Source organism: Cebus imitator, unplaced genomic scaffold (assembly GCF_001604975.1).
Source record: "Cebus imitator isolate Cc_AM_T3 unplaced genomic scaffold, Cebus_imitator-1.0 Scaffold98, whole genome shotgun sequence".
Taxonomy (NCBI): domain Eukaryota; kingdom Metazoa; phylum Chordata; class Mammalia; order Primates; family Cebidae; genus Cebus; species Cebus imitator.
In genome coordinates this window covers 4,741,716-4,765,555 of record NW_016107413.1, presented here as the reverse complement: position 1 = coordinate 4,765,555, position 23,840 = coordinate 4,741,716, and the positions used below count along the sequence as shown (strand labels likewise).

At 32.9% G+C, this 23,840-nt stretch overlaps 1 protein-coding gene across 1 annotated transcript in view; it reads left to right on the top strand.

The window, feature by feature from the left end:
• The window catches only part of ZNF804B (zinc finger protein 804B), a 107,364-nt gene extending 92,235 nt beyond the window's left edge, over nucleotides 1-15,129 (top strand). Inside the window, exons 3-4 of the mRNA XM_017536396.1 lie at nucleotides 4,082-4,212; nucleotides 9,971-15,129. Coding sequence (XP_017391885.1) covers nucleotides 4,082-4,212; nucleotides 9,971-13,640 — 3,801 coding nt within the window. The 3' untranslated portion in view covers nucleotides 13,641-15,129. The remainder of the gene's footprint in view (nucleotides 1-4,081; nucleotides 4,213-9,970) is intronic.
• The last annotated feature ends 8,711 nt before the right edge of the window (nucleotides 15,130-23,840 follow it).

Below are 23,840 nucleotides of genomic sequence, written 5' to 3'. Positions count from 1 at the left end.
TATTAGAAATAAAATGTTTGTTAGCTAAGCCACCTAGTCTGTGGTATTCTGTTATAGCAGTCTGAATTGACTAAAACCATACTAGAATGACACAAGAACTTTAAAAGATAATACAGACCAATATCACTCATGAACATAGATGCAAAGTTCATAATAAATGTTAGCAAATCAAATTCATCAATGTTTCAAAATGATATTATAAAAACCAAGCAGTATTTATCCTATGAATGCAAAGTTTAACACAATAAAATAAATAGAAGTTATTTACTACATAAATAGAAATTAATAATGTGATTCTTTTCAATAGATGCAAAATGTATTTAAAAACATAACACATTTGTATCACAATTATGTTACTTAGTTTTCTTTACTTTGTTGCCATCTACCTTTATCATTAAAGGATAAGAATGCAAGGTATTGTTCTAATCTTACCTATGCTACCTCTTTGTTTATTACCTAGACTGTAAGGTAATAAAACAGATATTCTTTACCACCTGCTTTACATAATACCATATTTTCTTTCCCATTATTCTGTGTAGATGTGTAAAGTATCATTTTTTTTTCATGAAATATGTATGCCATGTGCTGTTCTCAATAAGAGTTGATTCATTACACACCCTTAGAGAACATTTTTGTTCCCAAATGATTTATTTTCTCTTTAAATGGATGAAGGTTACTGACAATCATGGTATGTGCCATGGCTTAATTAAATGAGTTCTTGTCAGAACAAGAGGAGCAAAATCAAACTTGGGCTAAGCCAAAGCATGAAGCTGGCAAAATTTGGCCTCTGGATTCTTAGAAGCCCTCCCCATATGTCCAGTGATTGACAGTCCTCTTTTCATCAGACAAACACACTTTTGGAAGGGTCTTTGATAACAGATATAATCACTTTGGTGCAACCTTTTCCAGTATTTTGTTGATGTTTAATAGCAAGACATTGAAACATTCTATAATAATTGTCCCTTTATTTTCTCTGTGCAGTGGTATCCATTTTTTGCTTTGTGTATTTTAAAGCTCCATTATCATTATGAAGAAAATTTCATTATTCTTAGTAATATATCTTTGCTCTGAGATCCAATCTGTCTTAAAGTGATATGGCCCCCTCTAGCTTTGTTTTGACTAGTGTTGACATAAAATATGCTCTTACTTTCTTTTCTTTTAGTTCATTTGTCCTCACTTTTAAAAAAGCTTTTTTGTGCAGTCAACAGGGTTGGACCCCACACTTTTATCCAAATGAATACTCTCTGTCTTTAATTTTGGTGTTTAGACCATTTACATCTAATGTATTATTATTTTTAGATTTGATTAATTATCTTGCTATTTATTTTATAATTGTCCAGTCTACCATGTTTTTCTTTTTTTTTTTTCTTTTTTTTCGCATTTTCTTGCACTGAGTACGTTTAATGATTTTCTTTTATCTCCTTTGTTGTCCTCCTGGCTAAAACACTTTATCATTTTAATGACTGCTGTAGAGTTTATAATATATTTTTCTTTAACTTACAGACCAGTTTTAACTGCTATTATGTGCCTGATAATATTTAATTGGATGCAAGATATTATTACTTTTTCTCATTTTTGTTGGATAATATTTGTATTGCTATACATACCCTAGTGTTTTATTCTATGATTCAGCTAAGTTACCTGGAGTCAGCGCTATACTTTTATTTCTTGCTTTTGTGATTTTCTTAAGCAACTGTAAAGTGGTACTCAATCTATTGCTAATTATTCTCTACTGAAGCATGGCTTTTCTGAATTATCTATTTAATGTCCCATGAGTTCTTCCAGTTTTGTTGGTAAAAACAGCCCCTATTCATGAATGCTAGATGCTGTTTTTATTAAACTTCTTCAGATGATTTTTTTCCTAAACTGGAACAGTTTTCTCACACATATGCATTGATCAGTATACTGAAAACTTGAGGCAGATCTCTGGGGTTTTTTCTCTACTCAAACTTGAGCACTCAGCACTGGCTAAACCAAATTTGTAGCTAGATGTCTTTAAACAAAATCTCTTCTTCCAGTTTCCTGTGCTCCTTAAAAACATTTTAACTTTACAAACTTCCTAAACACAATTATCTTTTAACTATTCCTGTATGTTTCCAAAACATGTTGTGTGCACCCTTATTAAGAAGTCAGCACTACCTTACAGAAGTATAAACATTTGTCTGTCTTCCTTGAAGAGAAAAAAAAATTATTTGTTGATTTGTACATTTTTACACTTCATAGTAAGAATAATATGGATTAACACAGTAGTAATTAACAATATTTGTTGTTAGATAAACAATACAAAAGTCTCAATCATTTCTATAACTCAAAAGTATAGTCCTGGAATCTAGAAAGCTAATAAAAGAAACAGAAGTACCCCAAATTTTCCAACAAGATTTCAAAAGTGAGTGAAATGTCAATTACTGTGAGTAAATGAATCAGTTTCCTCCTCTGCATTGTGCAAGTTTTGTATGCTGGTAATACCTAATATTAAATAAATCTAATATGAAGTATTGTTATTCAGTACTAACACAGTATAAAATAAACTCTTTCCTTTTTTCTAAAATAGCAATTTTCTCTGACAAATTGAACTATAGTTTATGTGTGTTCTTAAATCATGCAGGACAATTTCCTAAAGGTCTTTGCTTGTAAGACAAGCCTTCACTCTAAGAACTAGGCTTTCAAGTACATGGGGTCTGAGGAAGTAAGTCAGAGGGTACATAGCAATAAGGATTTTATAAACCTTTCTTCCTGTCTTCTGACCAAGGCTATCCACTCTTTAATGCTCAGATCATCTGTTGTTTATAATTTCCAGAAAACTATTGATCTTTTTTTCTAATAACATATAGAGCAGAATTCTATTTTTTTTGAAATTTTCCAATTTTTTAGAAGGATTTGAAGTATTTGTCAAAAATTGAATTTAGGTTGAGTCTACTGTTCTACTTGTAGCTGTTTCTAATTCTGGGAGGTTCTTGTTCTTTGTGCTCAGAATATTCTCTCTTTGAAAGACTGATCTGTCTTCTTCAAATCCTTAGTTTAGATGTTGTTATCTGACCACTGTCTCCCATGAGCATGTTTCCTTTAAAGAATGAAGCTAATGATCATTAAAGGTTTCGTCCTGGGCTCTGTAACAGTCAGCTACAGTATTATTACCTCACAGGATATCTATATAGTTTTCTCCATACCTGGGAAACATCTCTTATACTTGATATAGGAAATGAAAATAATTTCAACAGACACAGATTTTAGACTGTTTAAAATCACTTTGTATGAGTTAAGAGAAGATAATCTTTAAATACACTTCCAATTCAAGATTAAACCCCAAACTTCAAGAGGTTCCTTTGATTTTGGCTATTTCTCAGTTCATTCAATATAATTAGCTGTGCTTGGTGGCAGATTCTAAAGAAAAGATCCAACTTGCACATAAGTCAATTGTTTTAGAGAAAATATTAATTAAAATAAGTGGTGGATTAACTTAAATCAAGCAGGGTCATGCCTCTATTCTGAGTTGGAATTCCTGACCCATTTTTCTGTCTTCCTGGATACAATATAGAAATATATATTTGATAAATATCTCCATCCAAAAAAATGAGTTCAAAATCAGATTTAGAGCTTTGAACTAAAATCTTTCACAGTAACAGATGCTGTTTCCTGAAACAAACTCATTCCACCCAGTGTATTTAATAGCAACTATTTTACAAGTGAGGGGGAGGTGGGTGGAGGAACATGCATCTCATAACGTGCCTCCCTTTATACTCATTCATATATTGCACATTTTTCCCATTTGTGTTTTTACAGGCACACAGATTATTATAGTTGCATAGCCAGGGTGATACCAGCAAGGCCTGGGGTCCAGCTTTGCACCACATTTTTGCAGTGACTGTGACAAGCTTGGAAAAATAACCTGGTTGACAACTACATTTATCTGTTAAATGTATCTTGGAGCAGAGAATAGCAACAACGGAGATGATACTTTTACTCTTTCTGTCCAGAAAGTCACCTCTGCACTTAAGATAAAGAATAAGAAGCAGCCTTGTAGATAGAAAAGAATACATTATTTATTGATAGTACCTTTTCGGTTTTTCTTCTTTTTCCACAGAGACTTAAAGAATTAAAGCAACGGGAATTTGCTCGAAATGTAGCTTCTAAGTCTTGGAAAGATGAAAAGAAACAAGAAAAAGCACTTAAACGACTTCATCAGTTGGCTGAGTTAAGGCAGCAATCTGAATGGTAAGAATTAAAGGTGTCTGGGATAGTGCAAAACTCTGTTCAACCTACTGGGAAATTTTAAAGGCAAATCTATTGTAACAATGTAAACAAATAATAATTAACTAACAGATGTGTCTGTTAGGCAAATACAGTTAAACATTCATAAATTAATTACTTTTGGTCTTTGATATTTTTCTTTCCTAATATTGTTAATTTAATGTACTCTATAATGAAATGATCCCAGAATGATTCAAATACATTAGCATTTATTCTATTCAGATGACTCAATGGATTAACATTGTTTCTCAATATATTTTCTAAATTTTATAATAATTTTAAAAATCATAAATAACAATGCATTTTGGGGTTGGGGAATAAGTCTTCTGACCATTTTCCTCTACACACCTGAGTCTAGTGTAAATAACACTATCATTGTCTGGCTGACAAACAAGATGTAATTAATACAGTTAAATTTACCACACAGTGCCATTTAAATTGATAATTATAATATAACAAGCTTTATACTAATACATTCTTGTAGCTGAAAAATAGCAGTTTTATGAAAGCTTGGAACCACTTGATGTTTCAAAGTTGTTACCTGGAATGCAATTAAATTTGCAGATTGTGATTTGTGTTCATATGAATCATAATATAAAACACTAATATAGCTAATTAATGTGGTTGACAGCAACCTGATGAATTGTGAAATTTATGCCCTTGTGCCAGAATTTAAACCCCTATTGCTTAAATGGAAAGTAATATGTAATAAACAGGAGTTAGGGCTGAATTAGTTACCACAAAATATTAGACTTAAAATGTAATTCTAGGGAATCATTTATTTTTGTAAGACCAATTATGAGTAAAAATACAATTAGTATTCAGGTTGCATGTATTTATGTATTTGTAACTCTTAGAATAATCTAATTAGTTTATGCAAATACATAAAAGATAATGATATTTAAAATAAATGAGAAATCACAGCCAATACAATGAAAGACTTATGTTATTCAAACATATTGTCAATAAGAACTCAGTCAGTCCTTGCCAAAATAGGGCTTAGAAAGAAAATTTCTATGGTTGTTAGGGTAGCATGCAGGAATAAAATCTAGTGAACATGTCAATTCCTGAGTGATTAATGATGTGATGCAATAAGTCAGATCATAATAAGTGGGACAAGCCCTACCATAGTCCTACCATAGAGATACATCTGTAGAAAGGTACCTTAAGGCCACAACAGTAAATCTAAATAGTCTCAACAGTTATAATTTTGGTTGTTAGTCATTATGAAAGTTGTCACACTTCTACATTTCTGCTTACTCATTCAATATTTTCCTCTGGGGTAAATAACGAAGGATCAGAGGCGCCTTGATGATGGCAGTGGTGATGGTGGTGATGATAATGATAATGATGGTGATGATGATGTTTTGTTTAGAAGTTCTAAGTTTGCCAGAGCTACCCATTCAGCTGCTTCCAAATGAAAATGTCCACCCTATTAAGTTTCAGCTGTCCCTCTGGAAACCTTATTCACCAAACAAACACAAACCTAACCACATCTTGTTGATTTTATAAAATAGGCACGCTCTCTAGGTCACAGTGTGTCCATATTGTTAGAGAAAAGACAAGCGTTCAGCTTTCTAGACACAGCGTGAAACTAGGAAAATAACTTTTTTTTTAAATTTTCTGCTACCCAACACCTGCCTCTTAGCCAATTGCTCTCTCTGCTTAAACGTCCTCATTACTGAAGAAAAGTCAATGAACAGGATTATTAAATACTTTATTTTGGTAGCTGAACTGACAAATGAAAGTTAAAAACAAAATAAATAGAAAAAAAAGTCGTTGGCATTGCCCTTCTCCTGGACAATCTTTCTTTGCTGTTTTTCCTCATAATGAGGACTTCTGAGTAGGATGATCCAGATAACAAAATTCTTCTGTGACCCTTTGGGAGAAGAGTGGTAAATTTACTGGTAGAGAGAATATTAGAATCAGATTCTTGATAAAATGATGGCAAAAAAAAACCCAGAAAGATCTTATAAAGCGTCGTCAAATTTGGCCATCTCTTAAGTAGTTCCAGCCAACCTGTTTCCTCAGCAATAGCAGTTATTATATGCAGGTGAAGGGATAGTCACTCTCTGTAAGTGAACTTCATATATATATGTCCAAGTATAGTACATCTTGCTATGAAATTTTTTCCAAAATTTAAAAATTTTAAGGCTATTGATTCTGGGACTATGAATTCTTTAAATGGTGTCATTTAAAATTTTTAAATTTAAAACTTCATATAAGAACTTCATATGAAGGTTTTCATATAAGAGTTGGATAATGTGGATCATTAAGAAATGACACAATTTAAAGAATTCATATTGCTTTGATATGTTTTTTGTTCTGTTTGGAAAAGATACATTTTGAACAGGAGAGAATCAAATTGTGCATTTGTTAAGTTGTAGAGTATTAGAATTTTTGGTGGACAATTTGAATGGATAATCCATTAATAAGAATTAAAAGCCTAACTCTACAGACATTTTATTAACTGTTATTTTAAAATAGATAAGAAAATATTTAAAAAACTAAAGAAATAAAATTCCAAAGAAGGGAGGGAAATATTACATGTGGAGATAACTATAAAAATTAAAGCTTCATTGAGAATGGTGCTGTGGTTTCCAGGGACTGGCTGGTGGGAGAAACTGGAAGGTATTGGTCAAAGTTTGTAAGCCTTCAATGAAAGATGCATAAGTTTTGAGGATCTAATGTAGAGCATGATTACTATAGCTAATAATACTGTATTGTTTACTTGAAATTTGCCAAGAGAGTGAATCTGGTGTCCTTATCCCACACAAAATGATAACTATGTATATGACAGATGTGCAAATTTGTATGCATACAACAAATGATCACATTGAATACCCTGAATATATAAAATTTTCATTTTCCAGTTATATCTCATTTAAGCTGGAAAATGTTAAAGCTTTAATAATATTATAATACATAAACTTGTATTAAAATAGAATTTGAAACACTGCAAAGATAAAAACAGATTTTCTAAAATAATAATAGCTGTAATTTAAGAAAAAGGAAATTAAAGTCAATAAAGCAACAAGATAAAAAGTTTAAAGAATAAAAATAAGTATCAAAGATTAACAATAAGGACAAAAGGTTGAAACTTGTGAAAAATCTGTAATTATTAAAGCAATTTGAATTGCAAAATGAGAACCAGAATTAAGGACAAGAAGCTAGAGCACACATAATACAAAAACAATAAGAGCAAATAAATTTTAAAGGAATGTAAAAGGAAGAAGCTTGCACATTAGAGAGATAAATGGTAAAATAAAACAGCAGTACAGAAAAGAATATTTAGATTAGCATAAAGCAAGAAAAGGAATAAAACAGTGTGAGAATAATCAGCAAAAGTACTATTAAGAAAAGTATATATATAATATAATATAGATACTAAAATATACACATAATAATATAATTGGGAAAGGAAGAACAATAATATCCATACACCAGACTTATGGAATAATTTTGACTGAGTTTCATACAGGTGATAATGTCAGATTGATTGAAGTTTCTGGAGAAGGTTAACTTAATTCAGAAGCATAATTCCTACTTAATCCAAATTGTAGCTACAAATATGGAAAATAATCTCTTTGGTGCCAAGGCAAAGTTGAATACTGCAGCTGTTTCTGGATCACTTCCTTTTATCTTCAGGCTGGAGGTACTTTCAAAGACCAATAATGTTCTAATAAAATCTCTATGCTCCTTTTTTACTTTTATGCTTGAAAGAAACATTCAGTAACCCACATACTATCTTAGAATGCTCTTCACTATTCCTCTCATTAAATATGTCTAATATCCCCTCTCTAAAGAACATAAAAAGATGACTTAAGAAAAGAATAATGTAATGAATAAGAAGTTTACATTATGAAACAGTTACTGTAAGGAAGAGAATACAGCTTTAAAAAACTTCTAAATTTAGTTTTTTACAAGATTTAAAGGAACTCTGTAATTTTAAAATTACAGCCATTAATTCATGAAGATGAGACAATCTAAAATCATTCAAAACTAAATGGTGACTAAAATTATTGTTTACAAATTAAAATCCATATGGCCATAATTTGTAAACAGATTAAATTTTGTAAAACATTGAGTCAGTGAAATAGAAATGAAATCAAAGAAATTCTCCATGAACTACAGCAAAAGACTGAAGATAGAGTAAGGTACTGAAATAAATATCAATACCTAAAGGATATATTCAGGAAGCCAATGATTTTAAAACATAAATTTCAAAGGAAGCAATAATCAGAGAAATCAAGGAAAAAAATATATCTGAAATGAAGAAAGTTAACTTGAAAGTGCCCAAGAACTACTAGTAAAAATTCAGCCAAAGAAATCAACCTGTAACTATGTTCTGTTAAAACGTTATACATATATATGCATATATTAATATACATGTATATATACATTTTTATGTAACCAATGTAATAAATTATATATATTTATATTTTTACATTTTTTCAAAAGGGAAAAGCGTACAAGCACGCAAGCAGACTCATTTCAGAGATAAATAAAAGGAGGCTAATTCAATATGTTTGTAATTATACGTATAGAGGCAGTGAAGCAAATTGCATGAAATTTGGTGGCCAAAAGGAATGTGACTCCAGAGTTCTATGCTGATTGGCCAAATAATCATAAAAGAAAACAACAAGAATTTGTTAAACAAGGACTTAGCACTATTCTCCGTTACAATATCAATAACATGAGGAAGAGGTATTAGTTGGTTTAGCAATTTATATTCAAGAAACAAATGACTAGATGAAAGTAAAATAAAAATCAGAATTAGAAATAAGCAAACAAACACATCCAAGCATATGGAACAAGACAAAGGAAAAGAATGCCAGTTCAAAGCCAACAATAAGAAAAATCATGTGATTGGTATTGTCTTCTTTCTGGTGAAGCCTTCTTTTATAGTAGAGGGTATATAGGTAGACTGTGAAAGTGCATATAATTTTAATCTAAAGAATTTTATCTCTTATATGTGTTGGTATTTTCAGTCTTCTGTTTGAATTGCTAATGAAGCTCAGTAGATAATCTTATGAAAATATTTAAAAGATAAAACATAATACAGAAATGGTAGAAAAATATTTTGGTAAGTAAGAAGAAAAAGAAAAGATTTCAAAATCATTGATGATATTTAGATAGATTGTACATGTGTCTTATTTTATTATACAATTATTGTTATTAGTCAAATTACTGACAAGTCATATAGAAAGAACTTACCACTGTGTTTCAAAATGAAGTGAGTATGAGGGAATTTTAAAACCGAGGAACCAAATGTTATACAATGTTAGACCTAATACATAAAAGCGAATTAAAGAAGTATTTATATATTTTATAGTGACTTTTAATTCTAGTAATTTCTTATTTAATATTAATGCACTGATTGGAAAACGATTCGTGAAATAATGTTAAATCTGTATTCCAAAGACTGATAGATTCTGGAGGACACATATGGTGATGTCAATGCTTTAGCAGCTCTAGCGTAAGTACTCACTTGCTATTGCTTTTTGGTAATTTCGAAATACTGCAGATAAAGAATTCATTTTAGAAACAGCCACTATAAAACTTAGGCTGAGCTATATAAGCACAACAAAACATTACATTTTAGAAGATGTAGCTCATAAGTTGTAAAATAACTCATCATAGAAACACTATAAAACTTTCATATGTAGATATGATTCAAAATCTAATATCTTAATCATTTAAATATTTATTGTATTTACAGTGTTTCTGGGAATGGACCAGCATACAAAGCCCCCAGGATAGCCATAGAAAAGCAACTCCAGCAAGGAATTTTCCCCGTTAAGAATGGCAGAAAGATATCATGCATGAAGAGTGCACTTCTCCTTAAAGGAAAAAATCTTCCCAGAATCATTTCCGATAAACAGCGGTCCACCATGCCAAATCGACACCAATTACAAGCAGACAGGTGTTATTTGTTTGGAAATCGGATACCGCAAACATCTTCAGATCTCAGCAATGCAAATCACAGAACAGGAGTATCATTTTCTTTTTCCAAAAAAGTGCACCTAAAATTAGAGTCTTCAGCATCAGTTTTCAGTGAGAACACCGAAGAAGCCCATGATTGTAACAAGTCACCCATTTATAAAACAAAACAAACTGCAGATAAATGCAAGTGCTGCAGGTTTGCAAATAAAGATACACACCTTACCAAGGAAAAAGAGGTAAACATCTCACCAAGCCATCTGGAAAGTGTTTTACACAATACCATCTCCATAAACTCTAAAATTTTGCAAGACAAAAATGACTCTATTGATGAGACACTAGAAGATTCAATTGGCATTCATGCTTCGTTCTCTAAATCTAACATTCATCTTTCAGATGTAGATTTTACTCCTTCCAGCAGAGAAAAAGAAACTAGAAATACATTGAAGAACACTTTAGAAAATTGTGTTAATCACCCATGCCAAGCAAATGCTTCCCTCAGCCCACCAAACATTTACAAGCATAGTGATGCCAGGATATTTGAATGTCTGGATGAGTTTTCATCACCAGAGCCAAGTGAGCAAAAGAGTACAGTGCATCTGAATCCAAATTCCAGAATAGAGAACAAAGAAAAATCTTTAGATAAAACAGAAAGAGTTAGCAAAAATGTTCAAAGACTTGTAAGAGAAGCATGTACCCATAATGTGACATCTAAATCACTGCCTTTTCTCCACGTTCAAAGCAAGGATGGCCACACCACTCTTCAATGGCCTACAGAACTTCTGCTGTTTACAAAAACAGAACCCTGTATCTCTTATGGCTGCAACCCACTGTATTTTGATTTTAAGCTTTCTCGGAACACAAAGGACGGCCACAATCCAAAGGACTTAAAAACAGAATTGGGTAAGAAGCCCTTGGAAGTGAAGACTAAAAGAGAGAGCCAAGTCTCAGGTTTAATCAAAGGCCAACAAAAATTGAACCAAGAAGATAATGAATATCTGAAACCAAAGATGATGATAGGTAATCTGGATTGGGAAAAATTCCAAAGAAAATATAATTTGGACTACAGTGATTCTGAGCCAAATAAGGGTGAATATAGTTTTAGTGCAAATGATTTGGAAATGAAAAATCCTGAAGTGCCTCTTTACCTCAATATGTCTCCAAAGGATTGTGCTGGAAAGAATAACAATAGTGAGAATGAACTTAAAGAACCCACAGGGGCGCATTGGCAAGGCTGCAGAAAGGTAGTTCTAAATGATACGGATGAGGGCCTATCTTTTCCTACCTACATCTCTAGGACTAAAAAGCATAAACTGATTTCTTGCAATCCTCGATCACAGTTTGAAGATGAAAGGCAATTCAACTACAAGTCCAGTCCTTATACGATAGAGGGTCATGGTGACCATGGGAAAGACTTCCGTGTAATTCTGAAGAGCAACCACATCAGCATGACCAGCAAGGTTTCTGGATGTGGAAACCGAAGATACAAGAGATGCTCTCCAAAGTCTTCTTTGAATAGGCATTCCTACCCTTCAGAAACATCCCCTAGCAACATGTCCAGCCTCAGAAGTACTTGTTCAAGTCATAGATTCAATGGTAATAGCAGAGGTAATTTGCTCTGCTTCTGTAAAAGACAACACAGTTCAGTTGAAAGGCACAAATGGAAATGTCGAAAGCACAACTGTCTCTACTTGTCTGATGAAATAACTAAGAGCAACCAAATGCCATCTGAAAAACAGAAAGAGAGAAACTGCAAATTGTGGGAATCATTTAAAAATGAAAAATACTCAAAACGTAGATATTGTCACTGCAGAGAAAGACAAAAACTGGGCCAAAATCTACAACAATTTTCAGGGCCAAAATCTACAAGAATCATTTATTGTGATTCTAACTCACAGATTTCCTATACTGGAAGTGGTGAAAAACCACCTAATTGCCAGGGAACTCAGCATGACAGATTGGACTCTTACTCAAGAGAAAAAATTTATTACTTGAATAAAAGCAAGAGAAATCAAGAGTCTTTGGGCAGCCCCCACATTTGTGATCTTGGAAAAGTCAGGCCCATGAATTGTAACTCCGGGAATATCAGCTGCCTTCTAAACAACTGTTCCAGTGGCCCTCCAGAAAGCACAGAATTAAACATTACAGAAGCAGAGAGGACCCCTCTAACAGCAAAAAGCCTTTTAGAAAGAGTACAAGCCAAGAAATGTCAGGAAAAATCAAGCAATGTTGAGGTCTCTTCAAGCAGTTGTAAAAATGAATTAGAGGCTCATTCGCAAGTCCCATGCACAATTCAGCTTGTACCATCAGGCTGTAACAGAGAAGAATTGCCTTTGTCTGAAAAAATACAGTATGCAAGTAAGAGCAGAAATGATCAAGACAGTGCAATTCCAAGGACTACAGAGAAAGACAAAAGCAAAAGTTCACAGACAGATAGTTGTACAATTTTAGCAGACACTGATTGTGATAATCATCTTTCTAAGGGTATAATTCACCTGGTAACAGAGTCTCAGTCACTAAACATAGAAAAGAATCCAATAGCAAAACAACAATCAAAACCTTTAACTGGTGAAATCCAACCTTTTATTCAAAGCTGTGACCGAGTGCCAAATGAATTCCCTGGTGCTTTTCCATCTAATAGGTATACTGGTGTTACTGATTCAACAGAGACCAAAGAAGACCAAATAAATCTAGACTTACAGGATGTAAGCATGCATATAAATCATGCAGAGGGAAATATAAACTATTCCTATGACAAAACTATGCAGAAGGCTGACAAAGTCGAAGACGAATTAGAAATGTATCATAAATCTATCTCTCCCCCTTTAATTCAACAGCCCATAACATTTTCTCCTGACGAAATAGATAAATATAAGATCCTACAGCTACAAGCCCAGCAGCATATGCAGAAGCAACTCCTATCAAAGCATCTTCGAGTTTTGCCTGCTGCAGGACCTACTGCCTTCTCTCCGGCCTCAACCATACAGACCGTTCCAGTTCACCAGCACACTTCTGTCACCACCATCCACCACACATTCCTGCAGCATTTTGCTGTTTCTGCTTCCTTAAGTTCTCATAGCAGTCACCTCCCTATTGCTCATCTTCATCCTCTTTCACAGGCACATTTCACTCCTATTTCATTTTCGACTCTGACTCCAACCATTATCCCTGCACATCCCACCTTCTTAGCAGGTCATCCCCTGCATTTAGTAGCAGCTACCCCCTTCCACCCATCTCACATAACACTTCAGCCCCTGCCCCCTACAGCATTTATTCCTACACTGTTTGGCCCTCACTTAAACCCAGCCACAACTTCTATCATCCACTTGAATCCTTTAATCCAACCAGTATTCCAAGGTCAAGATCTTTGCCATCATTCTTGCTCTAGCCAGATGCAACAGCTAAATGAAGTAAAAGAGGCCTTAAATGTGTCCATGCACTTGAACTAATAAGTGTTAAAGTCCCTCTTGTGGATATTTTTTTTAATTTTCACTACCTATAAAATAATATATTTAAAACAGCCTATCAATTATAAGATTTAAAATATTGCTGCCAATTCAAAATGTGACCAATATATAATTATGACCTGAATTGCCAATATTAAAACAAGAGCATTTTAATAATTTTTTAGCTTGCCAAAATAATAGGCAAATTTAAAATAATTTTATGAAAGGGTATAGGGAAGAGGGAAAAGGGTGAAAGATTTGTTTTGGATGGGTTTTCACGTAATGTTATAAAATAGCAACAGAAAACATTCAAGCAGAGCATTAAAATTAAAAAGAAAAATCAAATGAAATATGGCACCCTGTATTCTAAGTGTTTGTTATGAGAATGAATAAGTGTTGATTTGGCTTATTTGTTAGATAATAAAAGGTCAGCGAAATGAAGCGATTATTAAAAGTAATTTCTATGGTTAACTACTAAGTTTTCAATTAATGTAGTCCGTTACTGTATTTTCATAGGAAATAAGAACAAGACATTTTCTGATTAGGTTGAAAATTATACTTCAGTAAAAACAATCTTTATAGATTGTACTTTTGAGTTTCTGTGAAAAATAAATTACCTTCATTTCACATAAATCTATGTCAAGATAATTTTGTAAGTATAAGAATCAGCAAAATCTAAAACTAAGAATGTTTAACTTTTGTATTAAAAAAGATACAACTATCATTAGTATTTGATAAAGCAAACTCTAAAATGTACTCAGAATAACCTTTTAAATATATTGGTCAATCTATCAAATAGTACAGGAATTAAGATGTTAAGTGTTTATTATTCTTCTTCTCAAAGGTTTTACTATGTTCAGCTAATATACCTGTAAGGATAGAAGTAAAGGTTTGAAAATGTCGATGTTTTTACATGTTTCTTGAAGATATTAAATATCTGGTGTGTTTTATTCAATTGTGCTAGATATTTATGGAACAATGAATGATGATGAATAAAATCACCATACATGTAATTTTGCAAACAATTTCAAACATTCAAAATGGTTTTTGGCCCACAAAATGTTTATTTCATACATCTATATTGGTGCATGATCCTAGAGTTAGGCTTATTATTTTATGTTCTTAAGCTTGAGTTTCAGAGAAAATCAAACTTAACAGAAATGGAGGTGGTCACTTATCTACTAATGCTGCCTATACGAAGATGCAAACTCCTCTACCACTAGAAGATTAGAGGATGTCTTCTTCAGCCTTGGCTTCAAAATGAAGACAGCTATATTTACTTAAGGTCTGTTGTGATTCAGGTAGAGTCACCCTAACCACTTGTTTGCATTATCTTCTTTACTTTTCACAACTGTATTTTTAAATCAGTATTATGATTCCTTATTATAGATAAGGAAAATGAAGTAGAAAAGTTAAATACTAAATACTTGGTAAACAGTAGGAAAGGACATCTTTGATTCAGGAGAGACGGTGAGAGGTGAGAGAGAAAGAGTGGAGAGAATAAAAAGAATAAAAGGAGATAAAATAAATTTGAAGTTTTAACAGAAAGAAAAACTGCAGTTTCTAAGATATCATCAGAAACTTGTGAGATAAGAGTTCTGAGTGGTATATAACAGTGACAAAATCTAATCAATTTAAAAGGATTGGAAAAATGAAGAAAAACCATCAAATATCAAGAAGCTATACTTGCATGGAATTCCATGAAAATAATTATAAAAGACCATTGGTGACAATGAGTAAATTCAGAAAGAAGCGAGATAAATGAAATATTTCTTATAAAATGGATGACAAATGGTCTAGCAGGTTTTTTTTTAAGTAATGTGAAATATTATTTCCTAAATCAAAAAATTACAAAGCTGGTACACAGCCAAGATAATCATGGGAACTCACTAGAAGTCCTGTTATAAAAACACTAGCCATCTGATTGATTTTTATAATTGTCTTGGTGACAATTTAAACTCTCAAGTTAGACCAGAGCACCTCTACTGAGAGCTTAATTTTGACTAATAAAGACAGATTGATATGAACAGATGACATGGAAATGACTATTCCATCTTGTATTAACAGTGATGAAGTGTTCACCAGACAAACTAATTTGGACTATGTAGAAAGCAGACTTCTCCCTTTAAATAAAAGATCATTTGTACTACAGAGTGAGAAATTGGAAAAATTGTGGCATCACATGAGGAAAAATGCAAATATGCAACTAACGCCCCCCAGATCAATAACTGTGGGCTGAAACACAGTTTTGTTTTCTATTTTACCTTAAGAGAAACACATTCCGGGAAAAAAATAAAACAGAAAGAATTTTAAATATATATTAAACTTTAAATTAGTTCAATTAAAAAAATTGTCACTGTGATGGATTGTATTTTTAGCAGTATTTCCTTCCATTTAATTATTTGACAGGTGACTTTGAGCATTAAATTTATTTTATGACTATTGCCTGATATTTACAGGGTAATTTTCTTTATGGAATCACTGTTTCACAAGTGGCTTATGGAGGCAGTTTATAAAAATCTCTTTCAAACTCTAAATGCTTAAGAAAGGCTGTGAAATCTTATACACAAGTACATACACACACACGCACAAACATACATTTATCTATATAGTTTTCTTAAAGATTTTAAACCAGTCTAACATCAGATAGTATCATTGATCTTGAGGTGTAGTTACACAAAATAAGTGCTTTGTATGAAGAACTGAAAATTTGGGGAAGTTCATCTTCTTAATAATTCCCTGCCAAATTCAGCAATAAAAAAAAAATACAATGGGCCTATAAAAATGTAAAGGTGAACTTAAGGTTTACCTTTAAGGCATTATAAATAAAATATTGGAAATTATTGGAATATACAGAATGATTTAGAAAGTCTCCAATTCCCAGAGTTTTTTGCTTAGGTAGACATTTTACAAAATGATCCCTTGAAATTTATTTCATCTACCTAAAATGGATTTAACAGTGACCCCTTTTCTTTAGTTTCTGCCAGGACTTAATGGAATCTTTCTGTTATTTCTGAATGGAAATATCCTCTAAGACACTAATTCTGTAAAACATTTCTGTTAAGTGGAACACTTAACTGGTAAAATTACTCAGGATTCTATTGCGGAATCTCATTATCTCCTTAGTGCATGAAGTTACTACTTACACAGTTGTAAATGCTGATGGCAACACAGCTTTCTGAATTTTACCACCATACTTTCAAGCTGATCCCAAAACATTATACATTTCAAAACATTTGAAACAATAACTGAAGATGTGGAGATCCGTCTATCCATTAAGATACCACTTGGTATTCAGGTGCTCTTCATGTACGTGAATGAAACGTCCAGACGCTCTCCCCAGGATGTGTGGATAGTTGACTCCTTAGTGGTGAAATAATATGGCTGATCATCTCAAATTAGTAGCACATTTCTTAAGATTTTCTAAAAAGTTATTCACATTTCTGAGTTTTCAGAAACATAGTTAACATTCTTAAAAATATACATAAATATCAGATCCAGTTTTGTAAAAACACAATTTAAGATATCTAAATCTTACATATCAATGTATACAGCTAAGATACTTAAGGATAAAATGGACCTAGTGCTCATCTCTAGCCCAGCAAAGCTTGTGAAATGGTTTAGTTTTTATTCTTTAAATTTTATGAACTCATGAAGAGAAATGTGCTCTCGTTGGCAAGTAAAAACATTATTAAAAAGCAAGTGAGTGACTAGCTCCACACAATAGTTGGGAAAACAGGTAATTGCCCTTTGTGGCTCAGACTGAAACCACTTCAATAAGACGAGAATTTCCTACTAAAATACAAATTCTGCTGCCAATAAGCCTGGGTCTAGAGGATTTTCTAAGGTTATCATTTCATTCCAGCAAAAATATTATCCGCTTCTTCTATTAGGTAGACATTGAAGGCGATTGTTGTATCTTTGGATTAAGCTATATTAAATGGAAGCAGCCCCTGAATGGGTTAGGTTTAGAATAAGCCAAAGGGTCATTTTCATATAGGAGCTACATATAGGAAAGGGTGCTCCCAATCCCCTTTTTAATTCTTTTTCTAAAAGTCACTCCTTTTTACGCAACCCCTCTGCCAACCACACCCCCCATTTTTCTTAAATAGCAAGAGTAAGAATATCTTGTGAGAAACATTAAAGTAAAATCAGGCAAATTGGGAAACTTAAAATGTGTATGAGTGCACACGTGGGTGTGAATGTGTGTGTTTTTAATAAAAATACTCTTTAGTCTTTTATTGTAGATCTTGATCTTTGTTCAAAACAGTGTTTTCCAAAACATATTCACATATTGAAACAATAACTTCAAGAAGAGGTTTCTTATTCCCAAACAAAATTGTTATTTCCTTCAGTATGTGAGATAAAATAGTTGACAATGTAAATTGGTTGTGTAGCTGTTTAAAGCAAATTCCCGTCTTAATTCTAATTAAGTACTTAATTTGTAATTAAACTTGGTGAACCTCTGGCAATATGATACGTAAACCAATAATTTTATTTTGCATTTTCTGTATAAATTGTCTTTTTAAACTATACTGTGGCTAAGTAAATTGCACTATTGTACATGCAAAGCAGCTTTTTTAGGTTATTCAATAAATTACTTGGACTGTAGTTCAATGCAATAATATTTTTTTCAATAAAAAGCTTAATGATATAGGAGTGTTAGTCATGTATTTCTAACAAAAAGCATACCAAAATATAAGAACAAAATCAAATGCAAAATGGTGTGGAAATATTCTGTATTTTACACTGCTGAATTAAAATGCATTTATCATTTTATTTATTACTGTATGTATTTATATTATATATTTAAAGGCTGGGATTTCTTAGACTTTCTTAAAATTTTAGTGCTATTAAAATAAGCTGTTTCCTCCAAATGAAAATAAATATAACTGTAAAACTTCTATAGATGCATCCTTTGTTGGAACCTATAATATATATACATATACTATAAAATCTGTTTCTCTTTGTTTGCTTTAAAAATGTGAACTAATGCTTCGCAATATTTTAACAAAGCTTCATAGATAGTTTCAGGAATGTATTCTCTAATTGGTAATATAATATGGTAGCATTCTACACATTTATTAAAACTTTAATATAAAATCTAGAGATACTTTAATTAAAAGAAACGATGAGTTTGTGTCCTTTGTAGGGACATGGATGAACCTGGAAACCATCATTCTCAGCAAACTGACAGAAGAGCAGAAGATCAAACACCGCATGTTCTNACCGCATGTTCTCACTCATAGGCGGGTGTTGAACAATGAGAACACATGGACACAGGGAGGGGAGCACTACACACTGGGGTCAGTTGGGGGGAAATAGGGGAGGGACGGTGAGGGCTGGGGAGCTGGGGAGAGATAGCAAGGGGAGAGATGCCAGATGTAGGTGATGGGGAGGAAGGCAGCAAATCACACTACCACGTGTGTTCCTATGCAACAATCTTGCATGTTCTTCACATGTACCCCAAAACCTAAAATGCAATAAAATAAATGGGAAAAAAAAGAAACCCCAATAAGCTGTCTCAGTAGGACTCAACTCACAAAAAAATCTCTTTAATCAAGCATGCCCAATGGCATGGGAAAATGACATTTCATAAAACTCTCACTCCTCTTTATTTTCTTAATCTTTGCACTCCATTCCTAATAAGTGCTCATCTGGGGGATGCTACTCTGATATTTGTGAAAATCTCAGTACAGGTGTTGTTAGCAATACCCACTAGATGCTCCCCTGTTCTTGAATTATTACATCTATCCTTATCCTTCCCTTTGCCCTTCAACAAGCTCTAACCAAATCCTAAATCTCCTTACTTTTATATTTTGATTGAATGAGCTGTCACTACCTGTGCATTTTAATGGAGCAGAACTTTGCAATGCACCCTAAACTAGTGGTAGAATTTGAGCTTTCAATAGAAAAATGTTTCAGGTGCCAGTTGCCTGCCTCCCTAAACTTCCAGCCCAGATTTCCTACTTCTACGTTAGATCATTTATTAGAACACTGCTATGTAATAAAAAGGTATCTTTTCACACAATACGTACACATCAACACACAGTTACATGCACACGTGCATATCTACATCGTTGGTGGAGTCATGACAGAAACTCTCCTTTTTTAATTCATCAAATTGTACCATTTATTGAGTGCCTAATATGAGCCAAATACTGTTTATATCCTCCCCACTAGCTATATTCCTGGATTCCCTCTGAGGAGGAAACTAGGTTTCTCCTGAAAATGAAAAGAGGTGATATTAATAATTCCACTGAGACTATGAGCAAATGGCAATTTATGGTCTCTATACTCAGAGCCTGCTCTTCATAATGTGTGAGCCTTCTGCCTTTGTTCACTATCTGTGTCATTTTTGGTTCATCATAAACATTTTTACACCAATAGAAAATGAGTGTCATTCACTCTTTTTTTTTTTAAGAGACAGGATCTCCCTCTGTCACCCAGGCTGGAGTGCAGTGGCACCATCATAGTTCACTGCAGCCTCAAATTCCTGGGCTCAAGCAATCCTCCTGCCTCAACTTCCAGAATAGCTGCAACTGCAGGCACATGCCACCACACTTTGGCTAATTAAAAAAAAAAAATTGTTGAGACAGGGTCTCACTAGGTTGCTCAGGGTGGCTGCAAACTCTTGGCCTAAATTATTCTCTCAACTCTGTCTCCCAAAGTGCTGGGATTACAGGTGTGAGCCACTGTGCCCAACCCATCATATACTCTTGAAGTTGTTTTCTTTTACTCATTTACTGGTAGACTTGAGTCATTTCTCAAATGTCAATTTTTTAATGCTTTGAATTCTAGAGAGAAAACCTAGCAGAAATTTCTAAAGGTATTTAGCAATAAATAAATGAAAGCCACTCAGCAGACTGGCACATGCAAGAGAATGCTGATCAGAATGCTCTTTCCTAGGTACTCATAATTCCTTTCCTCTTTTCACTCAAGTGTTTTTCAAATGTCTACTCTTCAGGGAGGTCATTCTTAACCACTGAATCTAGAAGATATCTACTTAAATATTTAAGGTTATACAATTAATCTTGAATTATTTTATAAAAAGTTAATCTATTCTGTTATATACACTTATATTTATAGTTGCATTTGTATTTATATATTTCTAAAGTCCATCTTAGAAATAAAAATTTTGAGAAGGAATTTATGAGAGGAGAATTTTTTTCCTCTTTTGTTCAATGCTATATTTCAATTTCCTAGAATTATACTGGAAACATAGTAGATACCCTGTCAATGTTTGTTGAGTAAAATAATAAATGAATGAATTGAAGAAGACTCTCAGCTTACTGGTTGTCTTGATGCAATGTTCTTTTACTGAGCAACAGTGTGCAAAGTTTAATGCAATTTATTTAACAGATTATAATTTGGAAATCAAAGCCTATAATTTCATCTAAAAAGTGGAAGTTAAAAAAAGAACTTGTTGATTAATTGATAAAATATGTGTTGAAGGGTTGTTTAGTCATTATTTTAACTTTTAGAATATCCTTAGGACATAATGTATTATTTCCTTGAAGATGTAAAATATACATACATACGTGAAATATTAATATGTATTTTAAATATTGCAATGATTAGTAAACGTATGTATCATATAACCTCTTTCAGTTTAGGTATTGTCTTCAATCCCAATGGTCAGAGGCTGTATAACCAATATTGTTTGGGTACATATATCTATTCCTCTATATGTAATGTTCCCCCTGCTATTTACAGTTGGTAGGATACGATGGAAATTCTTTGGAGAGTGAATCTTTTAACCATTTAACAATACACATTAGGTGGCTACTACGTGCAAGGAACAAATATAGCAGTACATAAACTGTCTAAAAGTTCTGCTGTTACTGAGCTTACACTTTAATTGAGGGAGAATAAAAAAAATAAGCAAAATATGTGATCTAACATAGTATGTGCTGAAGAAGTTAACAGCAATTTACACATAGTAATAGAGCCTATATTTGTATCAAAATCTTTTTTATTTTGCAATCTTTGCTTACTCTTCTACATGAAATGGTGTAAGAAAGACATTGCTATCTGGACATTGATGCATGTTTATTTGGCTACTCCACTGAAGAAGGATGGTGAGTTTAAAGAAATTCATGTATTTTAAATGGACTATAGAGAATATTTATAAAATGTAGCCTAGTGTTGGCCATGTTAAGCCTATTTTGACTTTGAGACTAGAATTCTGTAATTGCACTAGTTCAAAATGTGTTGCTATTGAATAATTTAAAATGTGATGTATGCTTATAGGAGAAACAGTGGCATATTTACCGAGGTATGAATGCACCATTGTAGTCATCAGCACTTAATGCATGTTCCAAAAGGAAAAAAACTCGATTTCAGAGAATGACAGGTGAAATTGTCTTCTGAGTTCTCTGTTTTAGGAAAGCAGTAGGTGTGAGGAAAACCTCTAGCTTTTGTCAAAATCTACAGGGAAATTCCATTTCATCAAGAGGATATGCTCCCCAGGGTTTGCTGTTATGGTTTAACTAGTTGCTGTATATATTAAAGTGTGACCGTTTCATATCTCTTTGATGTGAAGCCATTTTCTTCAGTCCCACTATCAACAATTATTTACAAAATGAGCTTTTTGTTTTCTGTTACCTAGTCGTTTCTTTTTTTTTTTTTTTTGCTCCACTGACTTAAACAATGGTATAATTCCTTTTTTCTCTGTTTCAAAGCAGAATGAAAACGGTAAAAGCATCCAATGTAAAAATCTGAACTACGTGAGAAATGTTACTTCTTGATTTCTAATTATCTTTGCAAATGATAAAGAAATATCAATAAATGAGGCTGTCTAATAAACAAAGCTTTTTGTATTGTTGTTACACAGAAAAATGTATCCTTGGGAATGATATCATGTGTTTCTCCTTGGAAAGCCAGGCTCTGAATTGCAGCATTGGCTGGCCTTGGTTTCTTATTTCAAATTAAGCTGTCACATTCTTGATGGCAGCATGTGGTTGGTTGTCACTACTTATAGAGATGTTTCAGTGTTTCAGGCTGATTTCTGGCATGCCCTTTAAGCATTACACTGCCCCTCTTGGGCATGGCTATTCTCCTACTGCTCCTTAGATAGTCTGCCCTCATCAATTTTTCTCATATGCCAATCCTGTCATAATTGGGTTTTCACAATCATTGTGACAAATATGAAGAAGCAAATACACCCTGAACCCTGACCAATGCGAATTTTATTCTGCCTACTGAGTTTGCGTCAGTTGTATTTGCACTAGAATTTAGTAACCAGCTGTGACAAGGAGACAAATTCTCATAAAAGTGTTTGTGACCACACAGTTACTTTGTCTCCTTGAGACTTGATGTATGATAGTGTTCTATTATGAGAAAATGAGTTTGGGTGCCAACTTGAGAGGCATGTCATTAGTGAAGATTTCAGAGAGATAAGAGCTTAAATATTTTCACAGAGGAATGAGCTTATCCAAAAGTTGTCAGTGTTATTCATGCTTCCTCAGTCAAGATGTACTGACGTATCATAGGAAAAATACAGCAACCATAGTTGACTAGCAGGTTAAAGAGCAATGGTCACAATCTATTTGTTTTATCTACCACCACAAGATTGATAAATATTAACTGGCTATGCCAGGATTGCCAAGCTCTGGAACAGTGGTATACCTGTGATTTTGCATCCTATCATTTTTTTTTAACTTACCATTATAACGTTTTCCTTCTTGCTATGTTGTTTCTTAATTAGCATTTTGAATTAGGAAGGAAAGTGCATGGAGTCAATATACTATAATTTACATAACCATTCCCCATGTTATTGATAATTAGACTTTCCCCCAGATTTTTGCAAATATAAAGAATGCCTCAATTAACATGTTTATAGATGCAGTGTTTTTTCTTCTTGTCACTACTGATATAAGGTTGTTTCTTGGAAATGGAGATCAAGGCACACATTAATGTTTTGTAGACATTACCAAATTGCTTTCCAATGAGTTTTGTCAAGTTCATAAATATAAATATATCAAAAACCATGAAAGTAATGTGCTATAATTCATTTGACTCTTCCTTCTCCTGTCTATCATTATCATCACCACTTTTATTATTATTCTATTTATACTATTATTATACCATAATTATGTAGTAATTAAAGATTTAAAAAGACTTTGGTATATTGTTTTTTAAAAATTTTTTATAAATTTAAAAAAATTATAGTTTCTACTTTTTGAATTAGCTGTCAATATC